Below are 16,808 nucleotides of genomic sequence, written 5' to 3'. Positions count from 1 at the left end.
GGTTGCCCTGACCGAGGTGCAGGACCTTGCACTTGGCCTTGTTGAACCCTATGAGGTTCACATGGGCCCACTTCTCAAGCTTGTCCAGGTCCCTCTGGATGGCATCCTGTCCTGCAGATGTGTCAACCGCACCACTCGGCTCGTTGTCATCTGCAAACTTGCTGAGGGTGCACTCAATCCCACTGTCTATGTCATTGATGAAGATAATAAACAGCACTGGTCCCAATACAGAATACCCACTTGTCAAGGGTTCAACTGGGGGTTGTCAGCAGTACGCCAAGGTGCTGCCTGTTGCTGATTAGGGTAGAGCAAGGGCACTGAGGGCTCTTCTCTTATCCCAGCTGTGTCTTTTCTCCTTACTAGTTCCTCCTTCAATTGCCAGAGATGACCTTTTGGGGGAATTTGCTGTGAAAGAGGTGAAAACCAGGGTCAACAGTACAGTGATGCTGGAGTGCGAGACCTGGGCTGTGCCCGAGCCAACCATCCAGTGGTACAAGGACAAGCAGGTGAGGTCCTAACTGCAACCAGGGAGAAGCTGCTGGGTTTGGGGACCTTCCCAGGTAGATGGAGTGGGAAGACACCCTTTATAAGGCTGGCTGGGCTCCATCCCACTCCTGGGTGTGTAATCCTCCTCCTGCTCTTCTGTTTCTTTCGTGCCTTGGGGCTGGGGTCCCCGTGCAGCCCCTGGCAAGTGCCGGCCACCTCCAGATCCTCAGCGAGGGGCAGGTCCTTCAGATCAAACCAGTCGGCGTCTTGGATTCGGGGCACTACACCTGCGTGGCCACCAATGCTGTGGGCGAAGATGATAGGGACTTCATCGTGCATGTCCAAGGTGAGCCCTGGGCGGCCAGCCAGTGCCCAGAGCAGCGGGTGTCTCGGCAAGAGGAGGGGTCCTTGGTGGGGTCCGTTGTGGGAGCAGAGCAGGGTGAGCAGGAAGAGTTTGTATCTGCTGGAAAATAAGCATCTCCTCGGCCCCCGTCAGGCCTGGGCAGATGCTCTGGTTGCACATAGGGCTGTGAGTCCCCGTTCCCTACAGCTGACCACAGCCTGTCCCCGCAGTGCCACCCCTCTTCCAGCAGCAGACAAGCCCCAACGAAGCCCTTGAGATCTTCTACCGGGAGGAAGACCAGGATGGGGAGGTGACGGAGCACCGGCAGGCTGTCCTCAACCAGCCCACCGCACTCTACTGTGACACCAATGCCATCCCACCTCCCCATCTCACCTGGTACAAGGATGGGGAGCCCCTCTCCCCCGGCCCGGGGGTGCTGATGCTGCTAGGTAATGGGAGTGGACCCTCACTCTGGAGTTTGGGGGGGTTTCCTGCAGCAGCTTTGTGGGTTGAGAGCATCCTTAGCACGGAGAAGGTTGGATCCTGTCCCCTTGTTCTGCCAGCGCAAACAGCAGGCATGGGACGTGCAGGGTCGCTGGGGCTGCATAGGGGTCTGCACAGCGAGGTTGGAGGGGACCCTCCGACCCCCCGCGGAGCCCTCCCCATCCCCTGCTCCAATCCTGCCCTGCGCCACAGGGGGCCGGGTGCTGCAGCTGCCCGCGGTGCGGGAGGAGGACGCGGGCAGGTACACCTGCGAGGCGGCCAACGCGGCAGGACGGGACCGCCTGCACTACGAGCTGGAGGTGCTGAGTGAGTACGGGGCCGGGGCGGGGAGTGGATGGAGGCATGTGGCAGCCCGCTAACCGCCTGCTTCCAGCTGCCCCGGCCATCCACGGCGGCACGGAGGACCTGGCCGAGGAGATGACGGCCACCATCAACGGTACTGTTCGCTTCAATTGTGAAGCCAGCGGGCACCCAGCGCCCACGGTGTCCTGGCTCTGGAACGATGTCCCCGTTGTGGGTGGCCCACGGCACCAGCTCCTGGAGGGTGGCACAGTGCTGCAGGTCGGTGTGCCCCCGGGCAGGGTGGCTGTGCCGGGGGGGACAACATGGGAGACACTGGGTGGAGGGGACGGGGCACTCTTCCCTCCCCAAAGAGGAGGCTGCCCTAGTCTTGCCAGGTGCTGAGGTCCTCACGGGAGCCCCAGCAGGTCCCCAGCTCAGGGCAGCCCTCAGCGGGGATCTGCTCCCCCTTTGCAGGTGGCTGCAGTGGAGGCGGGTGATACCGGCAGCTACACGTGCGTGGCCGAGAACCCAGCTGGGTCAGCTGAGAAGCACTTTGCCCTCACCGTGCAGGGTAAGGTATCCCCAGTGACCCTTCCCCAGGTCGCTGATTTACCCCACTCCTCCTCCTCTGCCAGCTGGAGTCTCCCGTGGCTCCCGAACCCCATGGCTGCTTCCGTCCCCTCGTGCTTGTCACACTCGCCCCACGGGAGGAGGTCGAGGCGCCGGCACGCTGAGCAGGCGAGATGCTCGGTGTGCATTTCCCCCTGGGGAGACCTCAGCCTCCGTGTTGACGCTTCTCCTTTGGCACTGTCTTCTGGGGCGTGCTGGAGCAGAAGCTCCCTGGATTGTGGGCACAAACCCCGAAAGCATCGACGGCGTCATCAACGGCAGCGTCTCACTGGCATGCAACGTGCGATCCCACCCTGCTGCAGAGATCACCTGGTACAAGGATGGCCGCGTCCTGCGGCTTGGTGAGGAGGTGACTGTCACCCCAGGTACGTGGGGATGAGCAAGGATGACAGCCTGTCCCCCGCGGCACAGCCACCAGCTCTTGACGGCAGGCTCTAACTCCTCTAATCTGCCCTTCTGGATGCTGCATGCGGGACTTGAGCTCAGACTTTTGGCCGCACCACACGCTAACAACTTGCTGCCGAGTGATTCCCTCTGGAGAGGACTAAGGGTTGCAACCTGCAAACTCCGCGCTGCTGCTCCCCAGGAGCTCAGCACCCTTTTCTGCTGTGCACAGTGAGGCCTCGGACCTCAAAGAGAGACTTTGATGGCCAGACGCCTCTTGCATGGAGCTTGGCCGGCTGCTGGGCGATGGGTCAGCTTGCCGGTGCGGTGGCCCAAACTTGGTCCTGCTCCAGCCTGCCCTAACTCCCTGCTCTCTGCTTCTTCCAGGCTCACGGGTGCTTCAGCTCCCTCGCCTGCAGCTTTCCAGCTCAGGCACATACACGTGCGTGGCACTGAACGTGGCCGGCCGGGATGAGAAGCGCTTCATCCTCACTGTCCACGGTAAGCGGCGAGGCCTCGGCCAGGAGCTCTGTCCCCAAGCGCACACCGATGACCTGATGGCAAACACCAGTCTGCGTGTTCCTGCTCACCCCATCCCCGCTCCTCATCCTCAGAGCCCCCAGGCATCCAGGACCCAGAGCAGGAGGTGCTGGACGCCGACATGGGGAGCCCCCTCGTCCTGACCTGCCAAGTCACTGGCGTGCCCGCGCCTGCCGTCACTTGGCTGAAGGATGGGAACCCGCTGGGTATGTCCGCGGGGGGATGCTGTGCTGGGCTGCCATGCCGAGCCGCGGTGCTGCCCCGCCTGAAGCAGTCCTGCCTCGGTTTCCCCATTTCTCATCCTGCTGCAAGAGACCCACAGGGGAGGAGGCAGAGCACGAAGGGGCTGGCATTTTCCCTGCATGTTTTTAAGAGGCCTCAGATTCGTTCCTGAAGCTGAAGCAATGGGATGTGGGCATGGGATGTGATAGAGGGATGTGGGGGTGAGCTCTCTGGGTACCAGCCCGTGGGGTACCTGCTGGGACAGGGGTCCACCCCCAAACCAGTGGCTCTTTTCTCCTAAAAAGCTCCAGCAACACACAGTGCAAACACCCTGCTCTGCAGAGCCCTGACCTCTGCTTTAACAACATGTCCCCAAACCTGGGTCCTGGGGGTGGGAAGGGGGGTGCATGACCACATGCCTGGGGAGGGCTTGGCAGAGGAGCACTGCTGCAGCCTCCTTCACCCCGTCTCCTCCCAGAGAGCAGCCCAGAGTGGGGCCTGGTGTCCGGGGGGGGCCAGCTGCTGCTCAGCCCCCTCCAGCCCTTCCACCAGGGCCGATACACTTGCCTGGCGCGGGGTGCGGGCACCGAGATGCGCAAGGACTTCGTGGTGCTGGTGCGAGGTAGGGCTTCCTCAAGGTGGCAGGGGTCCCTGCGGGCTCTCCCTCGGAGGGGAGCCTTCCTCCCCCTTCTCTTCCTCAGCCTCCCGCTCTTCTTGGCGCAGTGGCACCCCGGATCGCCAGCGCGGGGGTCCCCAGTGAGCACAGCGTGCTGGAGGGCAGAGGAGTGAGACTGGAGTGCCGGGCGGAGGGGCAGCCCACCCCCCAGATCTCCTGGCTGAAGGACGGGCAGCCTCTGAGGCTGCAGTCCCCTTTGCATGCCCGGTGAGTCTGGGGGGGGGACGGACCACCCCACAGGCTAGCCATGGCACAGCCCTATCCGTGCCTCAGTTTCCCCATGTGCAAAAGAGCGGCGCAAGGCAGGCTGAACTCTGCTGCTTCTCCCCCCTCTCCCTGCTTGGGCTGGGACGTACTCGTCCGAGCTGTTTGCTGAGGAACATCATCCTGGGTAAAGCCCTGGTGTCCCGGATGGTGCTGCAGCCTGGCATGGTCACTGTCACCCTGGCAGGGTCCCAGCTGCTGCCCTGGCCTTGCAGCATGGCCCCAAACCTGCAGCTCGGCTTGCAACCAAGCACAGAGCATCTCTGCTCCATGGGCACACTAGGGATGGACACACAGGTCACTGTCCCGTCCTCCCCACGCAGGATGTCCCCGGACGGCAGCTCCCTGCTCCTCGAGGGGCTCCAAGCCGCCGACTCAGGGGCGTACACCTGCCTGGCCCGAAATAGCGTGGGCGAAGATGCACGGCTGCACATGCTGAGCGTGCTGGGTGAGCGGGGCCGGGTCCTGTGGGGTAGTGCCAGGGTCACCCGTCCCCAACAGTCCCGTCAGCCCCTCTGTCCCCTCGCCCAGTCCCCCCCACCATCGAGAGAGGTGCCGACGACTCGGAGGTGGTCCGTGGCATCCTGTCCGCGGCGGTGACGCTGGAGTGCCGGGCACGGGGGTCGTCTCCCCTGCACGTGAGCTGGCTGAAGGATGGGCTGCCCCTGCGCCTGTCCCCCCGCGTCACCCTGCTCTCGGCCGGGCACGTCCTTCGGTAAGAAGCGACCCTGGAGCGATGCCGGGCCACAGGCTTTGGGGCTGGTACCCAGGTTTGTGTGCTGGGATGGCCGTGGCTGCACCCTGAGGTGGCTGCATCCCAGCGTGGAGAACTTGGGGGGCAGGGGGGGACCTGGAGATGATGGTTGCTCCCTATCTCCATGCCCCACTCCATGGGGTAGGATCTCCCAGGCACAGGTTTCTGACGCCGGGCTCTACACCTGCATCGCCTCCAGCCGGGCAGGAGTGGCCGATCGCAACTTCGTCCTGCAGATACAAGGTACGAGGCAGCCAGGGATTTGGGGAGAAGAGGGCGGGGGGCACCTGGGCACTAGTTTTGCTGGGAAAGCACGTGTTGTTCTTTGCGGCCCTGTTTCTGGCGGGGGGTCCTGAGCCATCCCTTGGCCACCGGGGTGGGCTCGGAGAGGACGAAGCGAGGCAGGACCAGCCTGAAAGCAGTCCCAGAGCACCCTGCAGGGAGGCTGAGCCACATCTGGGTGCTTGCAAGACCCCAGGGAACTGCCAAACCCGTCCCCAGTGCCTGGGGACCCGACTTTGCTCCCACGGCCCCACTAAGGGGAACCGCTCCCTCCCCAGTGCCCCCCGTCCTGGAGAGCCCTGAGAGCAGCGAGGAGCAGATGGTGGCCGAGGGCTCCGATGTGACTTTCAGCTGCGAAGCCACCGGGTCCCCAGCACCGGCAGTGACCTGGCTGAAGGATGGCGAGCCCCTGGGGCGGCGGAGCAACCAAGTGCCCGGCAGCCCACGGCTGAGCCTGGCAGCCGTGGGGCTGGCCGACACGGGGGTGTACTCCTGCCTGGCAAAGAATGAGGTTGGGGAGGCCAGCAAAGCCTTCCACCTCCTGGTGATGGGTGCGTGTCTTCCCCCGGGGATTTGGGGAGGGCAGCTTAGCCAATTTTTGGGGAGCAACGAGGGGATGAGCCCACCCGCCTCACCGTGCACCTTGCAGAGCCGCCCCGTGTTGAGGCTGCGTCCCATCCCACTGAGATGTCCATCGCCGTGGGCACCCCGCTAGAGCTGACGTGTGTGGTGACGGGCGTCCCTGTGCCCACTGTCACCTGGGAGAAGGATGGACGGCTGCTGGCAGGGCCCTGGCTTGTATCCGGGAACGAGAGCACCTTCCACATCGAGAGCACTAAGGTAGGGGCTCCTCTTTCTTCTCCCCACCTGCATCTTGTTTTCATGCCTCAATTTTTCCCTCTCCTGGCTTTGTGTAGGTGGCCGACGCTGGCTTGTACACCTGCCTGGCTGCTAGCCCTGCTGGGGAGGACAGCAGGAGCTTCCATGTCAGCATCCAAGGTAGCGTGGCCCCAGTGGTGCAGCGAGGAGGGTGCTGCAGGGTGGTCAGAGCTCTGGGGGACCAGAGAGCCGGAGCATCCCCTGCATCCCTCCTTGGGATTGCTGGGGAGTGGATGGGGAGAGCGGTAGGGGCTGTAAGCCTCCAAAGAGGGGTCTGGAGCACAGCGTGGTGGTCCTGCAGAGCAGGGGTCTGTGCATGACTTATGGGGACAGGTATGGGGGTGCCCAACCCACATGGCACCCCCTGGCTCACCTGGCACGCATCCCACAGCACCTCTCAGCATTGCGAGCGTTGGAGAGACCGCCAGCATCACCGCTGTGGCAGGGGGGCAGCTCATCCTGGAGTGCCCTGAGGATGCTGTGTCACCCCCCCACATCGAGTGGCACCGGGAGGGGTCCCCGCTGCGGGTATGTGTGATGGGACCTGGGACGGTGCACGGGCAGGCACTGGGATGCACCTTCACCAGTCCCGTTAGGCTCGTGGTGGGGGCGATGCCTGGGGAAGCTGCTGACAGGGGCTCCCGGGGGTGTTAGGAGGATGCCCGCAGGCAGGTCCTGGCCGAGGGACGGTTCCTGCAGATCCAGGCCGTGGGGCCGGCGGACGGCGGGGAGTACAGCTGCAGGGCCACCAACGCGCTGGGGGACACCAGCCTGCGCGTCCAGGTGGAGGTTCACGGTGAGTGCCACCCTGCCACGGGGCTTTGCTGGCGGTGAGCGCCAGCTCCTTCCCTGTTAGTTCAGGGATGGGCAATATTATCAGATGTCCTACCGTCAGGGCAATGGGAAGGCGGGGTTGGATGGTACCCAGCCTCCAGTGCTGGTCTGGGCTGATGTTGCCCATCCCCTGAGCCCTGTCTCCGACTTTCTGCGGTGCTGGTTGGGTGCTGCCGCAGTGGCCCCAGAGATCCAGCCGGGCCCCGAGGAGGCGAGGGCACTGCTGAACGGCTCGGCGGTGCTGCCGTGCCGGGCGGAGGGGTGGCCCGTGCCCCGGGTGACGTGGCGGAAGGACGGACGGCTCCTGCCCCTTCACGGGAGCAACAGGTACGAGGCTCTGCGGGTTGGTGACACCAAGACCTGGGTCTCGGATCACGCCACCCTCCACATCAATAGGTGTTTTGGCGTGCCTGGAGCAGAGACAGCACTGTCCCTCCACGAAGAGCTGCGGTCTGTCCCCACACCAGCTCAGCAGACACGTGCCACCTGTGGCTGCAATGGCATTTGCCACCTTCCCTGCCACCTGTCCCCATGCATTGCAGCCCGGCCGTGCAGAGCCCCCACGGGGCTCCCTTGCTCTCCCTCCCCAGGCTGCAGCTCCTGCCAGGCGGCTCCCTGCAAATCGACCCCATTCAGGTCCAGGATTCGGGCTATTACCTCTGCATGGCATCCAGCCCTGCCGGCTCCGACTGGCAAGGCCTGGACCTCCATGTGCTGGGTAAGCAGAAGAGCCAGACGGATCCCTCCTGGGCTCACCCCTCTGCAAGCTACTGCTGCCGGGCTGCTCTCATCGGTGCAACGATGTGCTGCTGTCCTCTGCTTATCACCGCCCTGCCCTTCCGCAGTCCCTCCTTCCATCAACCCCGGGCCCTTCAACCTCACCCTGCTGGCTCAGCAGCCGGCCACGCTGGGCTGTGATGCCTGGGGATCCCCAGAGCCCCACATCAGGTGGGAGAAGGATGGCCGCCCCCTGAACCCACATCTCCCACCCGGCGCCTACAGGTACCTGCAGCACCGGCCACCTCGCCCACCGAAGGGTCCCACCATAGCGTGGGGTTTGCCTTCTCTCGCTGCTCCCCATGGGGCGGGCTGACCCCGAGGCATGCTCTGCCCACACAGCTTGCAGTCCTCAGGTTCACTGCTCATCACCAGCCCTGGTCCCCGGGACGAGGGGCGATTCGAGTGCATCGCCACCAGTGCGGCCGGAGAGGCACGCAAGGTCTTCCTCGTGGCCGTCCACGGTGAGCTCCTGGGGGCCGTGAGTCTTGCCGAGAGTGGCTTTCCCAGGGTCTGTCACCACCTTGAGTGTGATGTGGGAGTGCTCCAGCCCCCCCGCGGGGTTGGGTCCCCTCTTGAGGACTCGGCACGGAGGTGGGCAAGAGGGGAAAAAGCAATAGAAATACCTGTGCCCATGTGCATGGGGATAGACTCCTCTTCAGCATTTGCCACGCAGCCCCGCTCACCTCCCTCCCTCGCCTTTCTAGTGCCCCCCACCATTGCCGATGACCTTACGGACGTGGCTGTCGCCCGGCTGTCCCCGGCGGTCCTCACCTGCTACGCCTCCGGCGTGCCCCCACCCACGGTGTCATGGAGCAAGGAGGGGGCTCAGCTGGGCAGCCGAGGAGGGGGCTACCGTGTCCTGCCCACAGGTACGGGCACAGGGCAGTGCAGCCCCAGCGGGGCGGCGGGTCCCCGCCAGCCCTCCCGTTGCCTCCCCACTGCCCGCTGTCTTCCCAGGGGCCCTGGAGATCAGGCAGGCGCTGCCTGCACATGCCGGCCGCTACACCTGCACGGCAAGGAGCGCCGCTGGCACGGCCCGAAAACACCTCCGGCTCGCGGTGCACGGTACGCGCGGCTCCCGGGGGTCCCGCTCCCTGTGCCTCGGCCCACCTTGGGGGACCCCCGGTGGGCAACACTTCCCTGCTGCTCGCAGAGCCCCCCGCCTTGAAGCCCTTGCCTGGCATGGTGATGGTGATGGTCAACACCAGCGCGGTGCTGTCCTGCGAGGTGACCGGGGTCCCCCGGCCGGAGGTCACCTGGCAGAAGGACGGTGTCAGCGTTGCCGGAGGTGAGCGGGAGCCCGCTGGAGGCTGGCAGAGCCCACGCTGCCTGCCAGCCTTTGCGCGGGGCGGGGGGGAGATTTGGGGGCCCAGCAGTTGTAGGCATCCCAGCAGGGTGCTGGGTGGCACTGTGCGTGGGTCCCCCTGGCTCCCGGCTGCCGTCCAAGGTGAGCGCGGCGGCTGGCGGAGCCGTTCCCCGGGGACTCCCAAGAAAAAGGCGCTTTGGCAGGGGAAGCAGTCCCTGCGCGCCATCCATCCACGCCCCGGCACGGCTGTGCTGCCCCATCCTGCCCTTCATCCCTGCCTTCATCCCTGCCCATCCCCGCAGGGCCCGGGCTGAAGGTGCTCCCCAACGGGCAGCTGCATCTCCTCCGGGCCTCCCCAGCGGACGCGGGCACCTACCTGTGCGTGGCTCGCAACCCCTCAGGCACCGCTGCGGGGAGGACCAGGCTGATCGTGCAAGGTAAGGCAGCAACCGGGGCCCCAGCACCTCGCCCTCTCCTTCCCCGGCACCTCGCAGCGAAATGCGGCCGTCAAGGTGTGAGCAAGTCCTTGTTCTCCTTGCCCCATCCAGTGCCCCCCGTCATCGTGGCTGGCCCGGTGGAGCTGGCTGCCCTGGAAGGGCTGGAGGTGTTGCTGCCCTGTGCTGCCCGCGGCATTCCCGAACCTCGTGTGTCCTGGAGCCGGGAGGGAGCCCCGGTGCGGGGCGGCGGGGGGAAGACCACCGTCCTGCCCTCCGGGGAGCTGCTGCTCCGGGATGTCCAGGTGAGTACCGTCCCCTCCTGCAGCCAAGCTAGCTGTAAGGTCAGAGAGCTGAGAAACAAGTGTCTTTTGCTGCGGAAAAGAAAGGCCAGGTTGTTCTGCGCCCTGCCACATCCCTGGCTGCTTTCAAAAATATTTGGCAGAGGGAGAGCCCTGTGCGGTAGTTTGCAACAGGCTGGCGGGTCGGGGCAGTGTGGGTTTGCTAACGTGGGCTGGAAAAAGTGGCTGTGGCTTTTTGGGTACACAACAGCCAGCAGAGCCATAGCCCAGTGAGCCAGAGCTGCAGCTGGACCCCAGATCCAAGCTGTCCCCCTCTCATCCTCCCCTTTCCCCCTGCAGGAAGGGGATGCCGGGAGCTATTCCTGCACTGCGGTGAACTCGGCGGGGAGGGCTGTCCGCCAGCTCTCCCTCTCCATCCACACCCTGCCCACCTTCACCCGCCTGCCCGGAGACGTCACCCTGAGCCGGGGCGAGAGGCTGGAGCTGGTGTGTGCCGCCGCGGGCAGCCCCCAGCCCCGCGTCTTCTGGACGGTCAACGGGCACCGCATCACTGGTACGTGGGCAGTTCTGCGCCTGGGCAGGGGATGCTGAGCCAGGGGGGAGGACGTGATCCTGATGCCATCCCAGTCCTTGTTCCACCTTTCGGGGTCCCCGGGGTGCCAGCATGTCTGGTGGTGCGGGGTTATAACCAGCTTGTCCCCAAGCATGCTTTTTGGGGGGTTTACACCCCGCAGACGGTGTGTCGGGGCAGAGCGGCTGGAGCACCCTGCGGCGGGAGGCAGTCACCCGCGCCGACAGCGGGACCTATGTCTGCCATGCCGAGAACAGCGCCGGTGCCATCAGGGCCACCGCCTTCGTCTCCATCAGAGGTAGGTGCCGGCAGGGAAAACGGGGTGCCTGGCCAGCCCCCCTCCTCTACCATTCTTCTCCCTTTCCCAGAGGCACCCATCATCCAGGGGGACCCCAGCACCTACCAGGTGGAGCACCCCGGGGGTGATACCCTCCTTGACTGTGACGCCCGGGGCCACCCCGTGCCGCTCGTCCGCTGGAGCAAGGACGGGGTGCCGGTGGTAGCCAGCGGGCGCCTGCGCCAGCTGCAGAACGGCTCCCTGGCCATCCGTGCCATGGGGGTGAGTGGGGCCTGGGGGCTGCCGGTACATTTTGGGGAGCTTTCGTGGCAAAGCCAAGCGCTGTGCTAACGCTATTGGTACTGCTAGAGCACCGACACGGGGCACTACCGGTGTGTGGCAGAGAACGACGTGGGCACGGCGGCAAAGGTTGTCACCTTGGCCCTGCAGAGTGAGTGCTACCCCTCTTTGCACCCTCCTTTTGAGCGACTGCAAATCGGGTCACCCCTCAGCCCCTCGGACCACCCCCGACCCCTGGGGAATGGCCCCAGTGCCACTGGGATGCTGCGGCACTGCCTGCATCCCTCTCCCTGCCCAGGTGCCCCCGTGGTGGCGGTGACACCACGAGCGGCGGTGGTGCGCGCCGGGCAGCGGGTGCTGCTGCACTGTGCCGTGTCGGGGGAGCCCACCCCCTCCGTGGAGTGGCGGCGGGACGGACAACCGCTGCCCGAGGGTCCCCGCGCCCGCGTCCTGCCCAACGCCACGCTGCTCCTGCCCGCCGTCAGCCGCCGTGATGCCGGCAGCTACTCCTGCCTCGCTCGCAACCTCCTGGGGTCTGCCGTCGCCCATGCCTCCCTGGCCGTCCAAGGTGGGTGTCCGCCCCGGGGCTTGGGGGGCTTCTGGTTGGCTTGGGGGGCCGGGGCTGCCCACAGCACCGTTAGACTCTGGGGTAAGGCCTCCTACACAGTGGTTTGGAGGGATATTGCCTTTCCTCGCTTGCTCGAAACCACTTGATTCATACTTTAGTTTGCCCTCTCTTCGGCTGCTCATCTGAAGGTCTGAGCCCAGACAAACCCTTACCCGAGCAGCCGCCCTGTGCCAGCCTGCGCCCCCGCTCGCCTCTCCTCAGCCTTCCTGCATTTGCTGCCCGTGATTAAATTCCCATTTCCCAGGGGCTCTGCTAAATGCACAGGCACGCTCCCTCCCAATGCCCCTCAGGAAGCAGAGGGCCAGCCCGGCCAGCAATGCGGAGGAAGCGCCGGGTGCCCTGCGTGCCCCCCGCGCGGCTGCTGGCATTTTGCTGCCAGACACACTGGAGGAGAAGCAAACGCAAGCTCGGGGCTGTGGCCAGGATGATGGGGGTTGATACAGAGCAGGATTTGGGGAGTGTTGGTGCATGTCGGTGTGCACAAGGCACGGGGCCACGCTCCAGCATCCCCTGCCGACGTGCTGCCCGGATCCATGGGGTCTTTGGGGGCTGTGCTTGCAGCCAGGTAGGGATGCTGCCTGCCTTGTTCTGGCTGCCTTCACGTCCAGAAAATGAGATTTTTCTCGACACACAAATTATTGAGAGGGGAGACAGGGAAGCACGCCACTTTCCTATGGGATAGCAGCCCCAGCGCCACTGCCCCTGTCCTTTTCGCCCCAGGGGAGCCGCGCAGGGTGCGGGGCAGCCTGGGTGGAGTCATCAACGCCCACCAGCTCGGTGTCACCTCCCTGGATGCCAGCGTGCTGGATGACCCGCACTCCGGCACCGTCACCGTTCAGAGCCGCATCGGCAGCATCCCACCCACCGTCGGTAGGTAGTCACCCTCACCCCAGGGAGGATTTTGACCTGTATCAGGTGAAAAGCTGGGGGGAAAGATTTTCCCCCAAATTCTGCACGCCACGTCTGTGTTGTGCCCCATGGGCGAGGGGGGCCGGGGTGGTTGGGGAGGGCTGGGTGCACCCTTAGGAGCGCGCTGGCTCTGTGGTGGCATCTTTTCTCCCTCACCCCCAGGGCCGCTGATGCAGGTACTGGTCACCATCATTGCACCCGTTTACTGGTCCTTGGCGCACGCCAGCGGGGGGGCCCGGAGTGGGTTCCTGCTCACCCGGGGCACCTTCCAGCACGAGTCGCAGCTGGAGTTTGCCACAGGTGAGGGATGCCAGGGTGTGTTGGGGGCTGCGGATCCTGGTCCTGCCTGGCTCAGCTTCCATCTCCCCCATACACCTGAGCTTCACAGCCAGAGATGAAGCTGCGTTTGGGGGTGCCATGGGCTTCTGCTCACCGTTTTGCCCCCCCCCCCCCCCCCCGGCAGGGGAGCTTCTGCGGGTCACCCACCTCGCCCGGGGCACGGATGCCGCTGGTGCTCTGCTGCTGGACAGCGTGATCAGTGGCTCCGTGCCAGAGAGCATCGGCGAGGCCGCGGTGCTGCTGCAGGTGCCGGTTCTGCCCGTCCTCCCCGTGGGGCCACGACTCCCATGCTGGGAGCTTGGGTGGGGGGTGTCTGTGGCCTGACCCCCCCTCCCTGCCTCTCCCCAGGACTTCAGCGAGCGCTACGTGCAGACGGGCGCGGGGCGGCTCTCGGGGAGCTCGGTGCAGAGCTTCCTGCGGGACGGGCACATCATCCGTGCCCGCTGCAATCACACCATCGTGTACGACCCCCCCGCGGGCCCCCAGTCCCCGTGGGTGCGGCACGTGCGGGCCAGTGCCATCAAAGCCTCCTACAACCCGGCCTCGGAGGAGCTGAGCTTCCAGCTCCGTGCCTTGCTTGATGCGGGTAACAAGGGGATTCCAAGGGTTGGGGATGGAGACGCCGGGATCCCTTGTCGGTCCTGGGTGGCTTTAAGGGTGCAAAGGCCATGTCCCTGCAGTGACCTGTCCCTTCTCATCATCTCTGCTTGATTCCCAGGGGCCGATGGTGACCAGTGCCCACTGGGATTCATCCTGGGCCATGGGCAGCAGTACTGCGTTGGTACGGACCCTTCCCGAGGGGGGCACGAGGATGGCGAGGGGCACCTGCTGCGTGGTGCCCCCTCCCCGTCCCCCCAACCCCGTCCCCTCTCTGCTCCCCAGATATCGACGAATGTGCCGAGGGGTCCCACGCCTGCCGCTACAACCAGCTCTGCCAGAACGCTGCAGGGACCTATCGCTGTGCCTGCCCTCCTGGCTACCACTCACTGGGTGCTGGCTGGCCATGCTTGGGTACGAGCTGGGGTCTCAGGGGACACATCCTTGGGCACAGGGCCACGGTCGCTCCCCTGCCCTGCTCCAGCCTCAGTTTCCCCGTCCAGCTGCAAGTCCCCATCTCTTTCCTCCACCAGATGTAAATGAGTGCCTGCAGGTTCCTCCACCGTGTGCCTTTGGGTGCCGCAACCTGCGGGGCTCCTACGAGTGCCTGTGCCCCCCCGGCAGGACCCTGCTGCCAGGTGGAGACTGTGGCACAGCAGGGGTGGATGGAGGGGGCACAATGAGCAGCACACCCCGGGACCCCCCCCTGCGTCCCCACCTGCGGGGACGATCCTTCTACACTCAGCTCGCCCTCCGCCGCGTGGCGAAGGCTGCGGGGCTGGGTGCCCGGGACCCCCCCCTGCCCCACGGGCTTTGTCAAGAGGAATGGCACCTGCACCGGTGAGTGTGCGTCGGGGAAGGGCTTTGCAGGGAGTTTGGAGCCTGCTTTGTGCCTAAAAGGCAGCTTCTGGGCCCGTTGCTGCCCTGTCCCCCCATTTTGTTTGCACCCCTGTTTGCGGGGTTGGGGTCTCCCTGGGCTTGGCTGTGCTGGGAAGGGGAGGCGAGAGCCAGGCTGCCCCAGGGCGGCAGGCGCCGGAGGGGACCAATGCTTCCCCACTTGCCTTCACCCCTCTCACCCTGCAGACCTTGACGAGTGCCAGATGCCAAACCAGTGCCAGCACAAATGCAGGAACAGCCTGGGCAGCTACCGCTGCGTCTGCCCCCCTGGCTACCAGCTTCTGCCCAACGGGAAGACCTGCCACGGTCAGTGTGGGGGTGCCGGGGGGATGCCCCTGCCCTGGCGGGATGCTTGTGTTCCTTGGGGTGTGAACCCAGTCCCCACGGTGCCCTGGATGCCATCCCTTTGGGGCCGCAAGTCTTTCTTGTTCTGGAGGAGGGTTGTTCCCAGGCTCAGCACACTGCCAAGCCTGGCTGCTTTTGTCTCGCTGCCCCAGTATCCTGAGGCTCCAGGCAGGGGCTGGGAAGATGTGGGAGCTGGGGTTTGAATCCCCATCGCAGCCTGGGGCACATGGGCACCCCGGCACCCTCAGACCTGTCCCCTCTCTGCCTGCAGACATGGATGAGTGCACGGAGGGCACAATCCAGTGTGGCTCGAACCAGATGTGCTTCAACACCCGTGGAGGCGCCCACTGCATGGATGCGCCATGCCCGGCCGGGTACCGGAGAGGCTCCAGCCCCGGGTGAGTCACGCTGCGGGGCTGGGGGTCCCCACCTCGCACTCCTCATGGGACCGCGGACCCAGGTGTCCCGGCCGCTCCTGACACTCTGTCGCATCCCGCATCCCCCGCCTGCTCTCGTGCAGGGTGTGTGTCGGTCGCTGCACCCCAGACTGTGGCTCGGCTGGCCCCCCCACTCTGTGGTACCAGCTGCTCACGCTGCCCCTCGGCATCGCTGCCGGCCGCGACGTGGTACACCTCGCCCCGGGCGCTGCCCTCCGCCACCGCCCCGTCTTCACGCTGCTGGAGCGGGAGCCTGGCAGCCCCTTCGTCCTCCGCACCGAGCAGGGCCGTGGCATCATCTCCACCCTGCGCCCGCTGCGGGACCCCGGCACCCACCGCCTCAAGGTGCAGGCGCTGGCCCCGGGTGGGCAGCGGGCTCCCAGCATCTTCCTCCTCCTCATCTCCATCTCGCCTTACCCCTACTGACACAGCCAAGGGACAGGAGGGGACGTGGGGTCATATCTCCTCCTGTCCCTCACCGCCGCACCAGTGGGGGAACGTGGCTCAGGGAGAGCTGAGCTTGCACCATTCCTTTCCCCCCTGGACCCCCCTTTCCCCCCCAGCAGCCCCTGCCTGCATTGCCTTCACCCGGAGCCGGTCCCTGACTCAGCAAGGTCCTGGGCGTCACAAGATGTCCCGCCAGCCTCTCGCAATCAGGTTTTGTTGCAACCCCGCAATTCGCACCGGCAGCCCTGGAGCAAACACAGCTCTTGATGGCCTTGGCTGCAATTAGCCCCCGCGTTAGGTGGGGGGGGGATGAGCAGGACGACAGCAGCCAGTGAGGGCCCCACTGGGGTGCAGGGTGTGATCCCCCAGGCTGGGGAGGGCGCAGGGCACCCTGGCATTTATCATATATTAAATTGAAATAGCCTTGTGTTCAATTTTTTTTTTTTTTTAAATCCACTTGGTTTCTGTGCATACTTATTTATTTATGGTTTTGTTCCAAATAAAGGTGTTTTGTGGCTAAATATCAGCCGTGCCTGAAGAAAGCAGCTTCCTTCAGTGTGCGGGAGGGGGCTGCCCCAGCAGCAGCCCTGACTTCCCAGGGCTTTAAGCACCTCTCCGCATGGCCTTGGACCATAGAAGGGAGATTGTCTGGATGTGGCAACGCCAGAGGGCCAATGTCCAGCATCTGAAGGTCCAATCCTGCCCCAGTGTCAGGTCCCTCGGTCAGCAAGAACAGGATGCGGCCTCTCTGCATATGGTGTAGGTGGAGGCTGTTCCCCAAAAGCCATTTCAGTCCTATTCCACAGCACTGGCTGGAGGGGCCGGGGGTGCTGGCCCCGAGGACCTGAGCCCGCACATCGCCACGTTTGGGCTGTTGGGTCTGGTGATGGCTGCGCACCCAGGTGAGGGTGCTGCGGTTGGAGCCCATCACCGGAGCTTGCTCTTTACTGCAAAGATGTAGGAGCACCGAGACACCCCCAAAAGGCTCTGTCCTTTGGATTAGGGGTTTGCCGTCCCCCAAGGCCAGGTCTGCGGCTGCTCTGGTGTCCCCTGGGCACATGTGAAGGGAAAAAGTGGTTTTGCCCCATCCCCTCCTGCCCACCCGGGCTCCCCGGGGGCGGCAGCTCCCAACTTCCAGCTTTGCCATCTCCTGGGGTTT

General features: G+C 65.0%; 1 protein-coding gene across 1 annotated transcript in view; it reads left to right on the top strand.

Annotated features, from left to right (window-relative positions):
• HMCN2 (hemicentin 2) overlaps positions 1–16,127 on the top strand; it is a 38,573-nt gene extending 22,446 nt beyond the window's left edge. Inside the window, 44 exon segments of the mRNA XM_052815780.1 lie at positions 364–506; positions 682–832; positions 1,060–1,278; positions 1,526–1,639; positions 1,707–1,894; positions 2,090–2,186; positions 2,449–2,610; positions 3,017–3,130; positions 3,244–3,375; positions 3,870–4,013; positions 4,115–4,274; positions 4,655–4,779; positions 4,863–5,046; positions 5,231–5,328; positions 5,646–5,918; positions 6,017–6,207; positions 6,285–6,366; positions 6,638–6,774; positions 6,901–7,042; positions 7,260–7,407; positions 7,671–7,798; positions 7,926–8,082; positions 8,200–8,321; positions 8,565–8,729; positions 8,818–8,925; positions 9,014–9,148; positions 9,469–9,603; positions 9,715–9,905; positions 10,242–10,455; positions 10,637–10,771; positions 10,842–11,032; positions 11,120–11,201; positions 11,349–11,618; positions 12,399–12,548; positions 12,750–12,887; positions 13,051–13,172; positions 13,275–13,512; positions 13,645–13,707; positions 13,809–13,937; positions 14,057–14,316; positions 14,318–14,363; positions 14,607–14,726; positions 15,037–15,163; positions 15,286–16,127. Coding sequence (XP_052671740.1) covers positions 364–506; positions 682–832; positions 1,060–1,278; positions 1,526–1,639; positions 1,707–1,894; positions 2,090–2,186; positions 2,449–2,610; positions 3,017–3,130; positions 3,244–3,375; positions 3,870–4,013; positions 4,115–4,274; positions 4,655–4,779; positions 4,863–5,046; positions 5,231–5,328; positions 5,646–5,918; positions 6,017–6,207; positions 6,285–6,366; positions 6,638–6,774; positions 6,901–7,042; positions 7,260–7,407; positions 7,671–7,798; positions 7,926–8,082; positions 8,200–8,321; positions 8,565–8,729; positions 8,818–8,925; positions 9,014–9,148; positions 9,469–9,603; positions 9,715–9,905; positions 10,242–10,455; positions 10,637–10,771; positions 10,842–11,032; positions 11,120–11,201; positions 11,349–11,618; positions 12,399–12,548; positions 12,750–12,887; positions 13,051–13,172; positions 13,275–13,512; positions 13,645–13,707; positions 13,809–13,937; positions 14,057–14,316; positions 14,318–14,363; positions 14,607–14,726; positions 15,037–15,163; positions 15,286–15,628 — 6,773 coding nt within the window. The 3' untranslated portion in view covers positions 15,629–16,127.
• The last annotated feature ends 681 nt before the right edge of the window (positions 16,128–16,808 follow it).

The sequence above is a fragment of the Harpia harpyja genome, chromosome 19 (assembly GCF_026419915.1).
Source record: "Harpia harpyja isolate bHarHar1 chromosome 19, bHarHar1 primary haplotype, whole genome shotgun sequence".
Taxonomy (NCBI): Eukaryota; Metazoa; Chordata; class Aves; order Accipitriformes; family Accipitridae; genus Harpia; species Harpia harpyja.
Note: the sequence above shows the minus strand (reverse complement) of the source record. Positions and strands in the feature narration are given on the sequence as shown.